Source organism: Pygoscelis adeliae, unplaced genomic scaffold (genome assembly GCF_000699105.1).
Source record: "Pygoscelis adeliae isolate BGI_AS28 unplaced genomic scaffold, ASM69910v1 Scaffold57, whole genome shotgun sequence".
Taxonomy (NCBI): Eukaryota; Metazoa; Chordata; class Aves; order Sphenisciformes; family Spheniscidae; genus Pygoscelis; species Pygoscelis adeliae.
In genome coordinates, this window is record NW_008825615.1 from 7,246,633 (window position 1) to 7,253,904 (window position 7,272).

General features: G+C 40.5%; 1 protein-coding gene across 1 annotated transcript in view; it reads right to left on the minus strand.

The window, feature by feature from the left end:
* Positions 1-7,272, minus strand: part of KCNQ5 (potassium voltage-gated channel, KQT-like subfamily, member 5) — a 91,772-nt gene that overhangs the window by 43,070 nt on the left and 41,430 nt on the right. The window contains exon 5 of the mRNA XM_009333150.1: positions 1,358-1,468. Within this exon, the coding sequence (XP_009331425.1) occupies positions 1,358-1,468 (111 nt within the window). The remainder of the gene's footprint in view (positions 1-1,357; positions 1,469-7,272) is intronic.

Sequence of the window (7,272 nt, forward strand, 5' to 3'; positions counted from 1 at the left end):
CCTGCTGAATAGACCCAAAGACTGAGAATGTTTCCCTCCTTGGCTTGCAAGGAGTGTAATAATTTTGCTGGACGTGTCTGCATTATAAGGAAGAATGTTTCCACTTAATTCTTAGTCAGGATAAAATAATATTAGAAATGCACAAGATTCACACATATATCTTGTTTTACAGACAGATTCCACACAAAAGTGTTTGTGAGGAAAATGAGTATCTGTACGTAGATACGACATGAGGAACAAAAGTTCTGGCATCTCTAATATGTAAGGTTATTAATCTTTTACCTGTTCATTGTAGTCCTGCTAACACTAACTTTCTTGTTATTACTGACTAGGTAACAAAGAGAATTAATTACAGTAGCTGCCATTACACGTCTAAGATTCACAAACAGGTAATGTATTATAATCATAATTATAATTATAATGCATTATAATATGCCAGAGATACTGAAATACTCTCTGTACTTAGAATAAGAAATATATGCAGTATACTAGATGATTCAATGCTGTTGGCAAATGCTGACTTTTAATCTTGGTTTGTCTACATGGTTGAAAACAAATGTATTATTATAACATACATATAGTGATCTATAGATAATGAATCTGAGTATTAAAATATTGATTTTCTGTGTATGTTGCACAGGATGCAATACAACAATATACAAATGTCACTTCTGATGTCATGCTTATTCAATACTAATTTAAAAAAGGAAATTCACTGACAAAAAGGAAAAGTTATTTCTGAGGCTACACTATACTTCAGTCATTAGATGATTCCCATTTCCATTAAAATCTCTTGAACATTGATAAAAGCAACATAAATAATCTGTCATGTTTATTTACAATCATTCACAGAAAATGATAGTTGCATTTTTATATTCAAATACATTAACTTTTGGTTGATTTAATGCCTTCTACTACTCTCTGTTGGTAGTCTGAACATGGTCATACAAGACAACCTATTAGAAATATCTCACTCTTTTTTTCAATAGAATCTAATTCAGAAAAACTTATCAGCGGATTTTTTTTCAAAAATCTGAAAGAAAAGCAGTAATATATGAGCCACAGCTCATAACAAAAGAAAGGAATTTCAACCTTACACAACAGTATGCTACCTAATTTAGGATTATTTCCCAGTTTTGTCCTTGCCAAAGAAACTCCCCAAAACTCAAGCAATGACAGCAACACCAAACCTTTAATTTGGATTTTGGATAGCAGTTCACCAGTGTTGTCACAGAGCAAAAAGCCTTAAACAGTTGTTCTTCATGTAGAGAGCTTCCTTCAGCTTTTTCTATCATAACAGCGGTAGGAGCTATAGAAGTTTCTATTACCTTCTTACAAATTTTATAAGCATACTCACAGCAGGTAGTGCAAAGAAAGAAATGCCAAGTAGAGCAAATCCTGCAGAAAGCAACCTTCCAAGCCAAGTAAGAGGAGTTTTGTCTCCATAGCCAATGGTTGTCAATGTGATCTAAACAGAAATGAATGAACATTGTGGTTTACCAGAAGTCACCGAGAGATTAGTTGCAGATTATTTACGTGGCATGAAACAGCATTTCCACTAAATAATCCAAGACACATGAAATATATATAGTTGTTTCTAAAAGAAAAACATACATAAGTAAATTAACATGAATACATTTTTCTATGAAAACTTAATACTGTTTATGACTGAACGAAACGGAGATAAATAATAAATGTGAGAAAAATATCTAAATAAGCAATAAATAAGTTTTAAAAATAATAAAACAGAAGGTCTGGGATCTCAAAGTTGAGGCAAATGATGGGAAATTATATAAGTCGGGCAGAAAAAAGTGTGCTTTTCCATGGATGTGAAGGTGTTTCACCTATTTTCAGCAGGGAAATATAGCTGTATCTATTTGCATAACTACATAAATATAAATTACACAGAGATCATATTGGAAAAATATAGTAGGACTAAAAGGAAGTTGAAGTTCACGGATGAGATAAAGTCAAAGGATCATCTTCTGAAACACAAAAAACACTAATCAAAAGCTGTAAGAAACTTTAAGAAGTTCCTGGTCCTTTCCCCTTCCTTGTAACAGGCCCAGATATACCTACATCACTCCTGACATGAAGCTCCAAAGACACAGCAGCAGGTGCAGAGGTACCCCAGGCTGTTGGGCAATGTTAGCTCAGACCTACATGGGCAGAGGTCAAAGAGAAAGAAGGGGGCATCTGCAATCCCTTCATGTGGTGAGTGCAATCAGAGGCTCAGCATACAGATGTTTCAAAAGCTGTTCTGTGGAGGCCAGCACCCCTGCCATGTAGCACCAGTGCAGATGACGGCAGAGTTTGATACATGTAGGAGGGCTCTCCACATGCAACTCATTGACTGCAGGCCATGCAGAAATGCACCGCATATGCAAATGCCGCTGGGATAATGGTGCGTGGCTGTGGTTTACTGAGCATATCTCCAAGGCAAAAGATTATGGCTTCATGTCTGTGTGTGGCTGAGGGTCTTCCCCAACCCAAGGAAATGTCCTCCACGCTACTTCTGGCTTGGGAAGTGTGCCAGTCCCAAACCTGGGGACTGGACTGGCAGGAAAAAGTCACGTCTCTGCAATTCCCTCTTGGGGAGTCTGGACCCACCCCGCTGCCTGGTGCGGGCAGGAGGAGGAGGTGTGGGCAAAGCGGAGGATTTCCAAAGGCCGGGTGGGAGGTTGCGGTGCGCGTGCTCAGGCAACGGCACACGATGTTAAAGGACAAAGATAGACAACAGTAGGCTGAATGCCAAGGACTCCAGGGCCTGTTATTAGCGGAGAACATGTGCATGGAGAATTATTTTACATCGTGTACCAAATGTGGGCAAGTTCAGGCTTAGCAAATATTCTGGCAGGAACGAATTCTTCAGGAAAATGCCTTCTAGAGACATTATTTTGCTTCCAGCTTCCTCAAAGTTCATTCCTAGGCAAGACGGCCAAAGCAATTCTATTTAATGCCGGGGTCACCACAGGACAAAAGAAGGAAAGTCTTTTGGAAGTAATTAGATTTCAACTATTTAGGGCTCTGTAGATAGTAAACAGTGCTTTTAATTGCTCCCATTGTTAGGAACAAGCTGTGGGTGTAATTTACCCTGAGAAAGCCATAGTGCCTAAAAGAGAGTGAGCTGAATTAAGGCTGCAGCTGAAATTTCAAGTGGTTATCAAGTCTCAAGTTTTGTAATGTGAGCCTGGTTGCAGGCACACCACCTTGCATGCTTCTCAGGTCTCACTGTCCTTCCTTGCTCCTCTTCACTTCCCTGCCCCATCCCCTCTTCACAGCTTTTGCTGGACTGTTTGGAGAGCCAGTGCAACATAGGAAGGTGGAAAGAATTATCCACATTTCTGCATGATTTGTTTCTGCTGTTTTGGTGAGTTGTGTTAGCTCATGGAGGTGCCTAACAAGCTCCAGAGCCTGCACAAGGCAGCGCATGGCTTAGATTGACCGATAAGGAGCAAGGGAGATGGGAATGCAGCTCCCTCTTTTCTGGCAGAGGTGAGCTGATGCAACCACGTTCTTGGCCTGGCAGAGGGGCTTGGTTTGGTTTTCTTTTGTTTGCTGAAGAGGGTATTCCCAGATCTTCTCATCAGAGGGCAAGTGCAGAACAGTTTGAGGCTATTAAGACTCTGAGAGCAACAAAGCACTTGAACAAATGAGTCCCTGAATAAAAGTTCCTCAAAATTTGTTTCCAGGCCAGTCATTGAGAAGCAGTTTGAAGCTCTGGAATGAGCCCAGTTTCTTGGCTTCTGTCCAGCTCCCTATCTCTGCCAGACACTGGAAAGTACAGAGATATCTCCTGTCTGGGCTGACAAGAAGGAAACAGAACTAAGTGTCATCTGCATATTAATGATATGGCCACCGAACCATCTTCGGAAGAAGTCAAAGATAAACTTGAACCTTTGGGATCTGAAATCTGGGAGCAATCCAAAACCAGGAGCAGTCACACAGGCTATCTCTGGAATTTTGCCAAAGAAAACAACAGGACCATATTAAAGCCTTTCCCCCCATTCTTTTAGGTCCTGAAGACTTGATGGTATCAGTATATGATTAAGAATATCAGTGGCTTCTTGCTCACTTTGAGCTGTTTTATCTCAGGATGATTTTTACATGGGCGTATGGGTGTCAGCACTGTGCCGTATCATCTTACTCAACACTGAACAAATGGATTTGATCTTCGTTTTATATTCCTCTCATCACACGACTAAGAAAATATTTTTCCAGACAACTTCAGGGTCAAGTTCAGGAATAATCCTCAGTATCTTTGTTAGTGCTGCAAGCGAATGACTAAACCACTGGCCAGGCCTGGACTGGCATAATCCTGAGAAATTAATTGAACAGGGTGTGGAAAACTACTGGATGTGAAACCATGACAACATGAGAAATTTCCAGATGTCACTGATAATAATGTGAGAGGCAGACAGAAGTTACAGCTAGCACTATGAGGGAAGGCTGGATCCCATGGGTGGTTAAGGGGGATGTGACCAAAGTTCAAAGGTGACTGGAGGAAATTATTTGGGACCTTTCAGGGATTACAGTCTTGCAAGGACATCAGCACCTAGGTGACTGCATCAGCAGTACCATACAAGGCCAAGAGTGACTAGGTAACAGAACTACAAAATCTGTAGCAAACCTGTAAAGGTAATTAGGGACAGCTTGTTTGAGAAGAGACTTGGTCAAAGGAAGCAAAGTGATGAAAAAGAGGATCAAGATACAGTAAAAGAAATAACAAGGTGTGGAAATTATGTCTTTCTGGGGGTACCTGCTGAGCAGCCCTGTGTCTGATCACCACAGTCTAAACCAGGACAATAAACCAAACCTTTTAGAGTTTATTTGTATAGGATTCATTTCACCCAACTTGAAAAATAAAATGCTTAGGTGTTTAGCATGACCTGGTCACTGCAACATGCACAATGGAAATAGATTCCTCCAGCAGGTAACTCATCCTATCCTAAAATGTAGGACTTAGGCTTGCCTGAAAACAAATGTCTAGTGCCACCTGAGATGGCCTAGGACATCTGAACAGGGACCACCCACAGGAGAGGCAGCAGACTCTCCAACAGATGGAGAAGTACTTGGCACTTGGTGAGGCTGCACCTCGAATACTGTGTTCAGTTTTGGGCCCCTCACTACAAGAAGGACGTTGAGGTGTTGGAGCGTGTCCAGAGAAGGGCAACGAAGCTGGTGAGGGGTCTAGAGCACAAGTCTTAGGCGGAGCAGCTGAGGGAACCAGGGTTGTTTAGCCTGGAGAAAAGGAGGCTGAGGGGAGACCTCATCGCTCTCTACAACTACCTGAAAGGAGGTTGTAGCGAGGTGGGTGTCGGTCTCTTCTCCCAAGTAACTGGCGATAGGACGAGAGGAAATGGCCTCAAGTTGCGCCAGGGGAGGTTTAGATTGGACATGAGGAAAAATATCTTTACTGAAAGAGTGGTTAAACATTGGAAGAGGCTGCCCCGGGGAGTGGGTGAGTCACCATCCCTGGAAGTATTTAAAAGACATGTAGATGCGGCACTTAGGGACATGGTTTAGTGGGCATGGTGGTGTTGGGTTGACAGTTGGACTCGATGACCTTAGAGGTCTTTTCCAACCTTAATGATTCTATGATTCTAAGTATGGCACTGTATGCCTATGTTCAAGCAACTGAACCACACTCCTACATGTCTAAATGGACTAGCTGGATTCTCTCATTTGTACCAGATGCAAACCACTCCATTTTGGTTGCTTCTATAAATGAAGTGCCTGGACAGACCAGCCAAGGCAAGCAGTGTCACCTGGCTAGACTCAAAACTCACAATGATGATAGAACTTCTGTTATATCTCATTGCTGGAGCTAAAAAATACGCTAATAATAAATGAGGTAATACAATAATGAATGTGATTATATAACCTAGGTGCCTTCAATTGGACGAGATAGGACCCAGGAGGCCCCCCTCTACCCTAATATTTCTTTCTGATGTCATTTTATGTTCTGCTAGCAGTACTTACCTTTTGAATCTTTACCTGACATCGATTAACTGAAAAAAATGTAGTTTGCTCAGGCTATCATTACATTAAATGGGAAAAATGTCATCAATATTAACTCATTTGAGCTAGTAATTGTGACAATATTATTCATCGTAAGATGTTTTTTTCCCCTACAGGTCACTGTGGAGTGCCAGAGCCATTCTGTATCCAACTGTAACTACTGGATACTACTAGAAAATAATGAGTTGTTAAGAGAAACCCTGTCAAATGTGTAAAAGAGACAGGAATCTTAATTGCATTGCATTTGCAGGTAAAACTAATTAATGTACAAACTAAATGCCGCTATAAGCACACACAGTTCTAGCTAACACTAGCAGTTCTCAGAAAACCATGCATGATTTGGTTTTGAAATACTGAAGTTTTTGAACTGACCTTTTGTTCCCATATATTTTAGTTATTTTATTCTGTAAAAGGAATTTACCTTCTCTATCAAAGCAAATTCTGAACCTGAACTCTTCGTATAACACACACTGTTGTGTGCTGCTGCGTTAGGCAGCACTGTGGGGACCCCAACCACAAGAATATTCACAACAGTAACATTAGCGTGATGTTTAAACTGCAGGTTGCACAGTACAATGTGCAATTGCAAATACAGTGGAGTATTAATATGTAAATTAGGATGCCATATCCTGCCTTTCGTTTCAGTGTAAAATTATGGGCTTCAAAAATGGAGTCAGTGAAATGACCATGGCAGGGTATGGCCGTCAAATAATCTGAATTAATGAATGGGTTAATTGCTTCATGCTGGGTCTGGTCCTGTAAGGGAGGGGTGGCGATAAGAGCCTCTAAAAGCTTGAAATTTAGGATGACTATTTGTGCCTGACTTCAATGCAATCTTTTATTTAGTGTACCTCTGCCATCACAGAATTCAGTCTGGGATTTGGTAGATAGTCTGTGGTTTAAGTTAGAACAACTTTTGAAAATAAACAAATCAATGAGACTAAGCATTGATTTCCCCTAGAATGCCACACAATCTGACCTTTTCAAAATCTGCATGTGGGTTACTCTGGCAGTAAAAACAACCATGACTAAGAAGCACGTTATGCATTTCCCACATACTGTTTTACATATTATACAAAAAATACTATTATTAAAATGGCAAAGATAACAGGTAACAGGGAACATTGATTTTCAGTAACTTTGTGCACTTAAGCACATTAAAAATTTAAATGTATTCATGTCACACACTGGGGAAAGCAGAAGAGATACAGAAATATACAATACAGTTTTCACGTTTTTGATTATAATCTG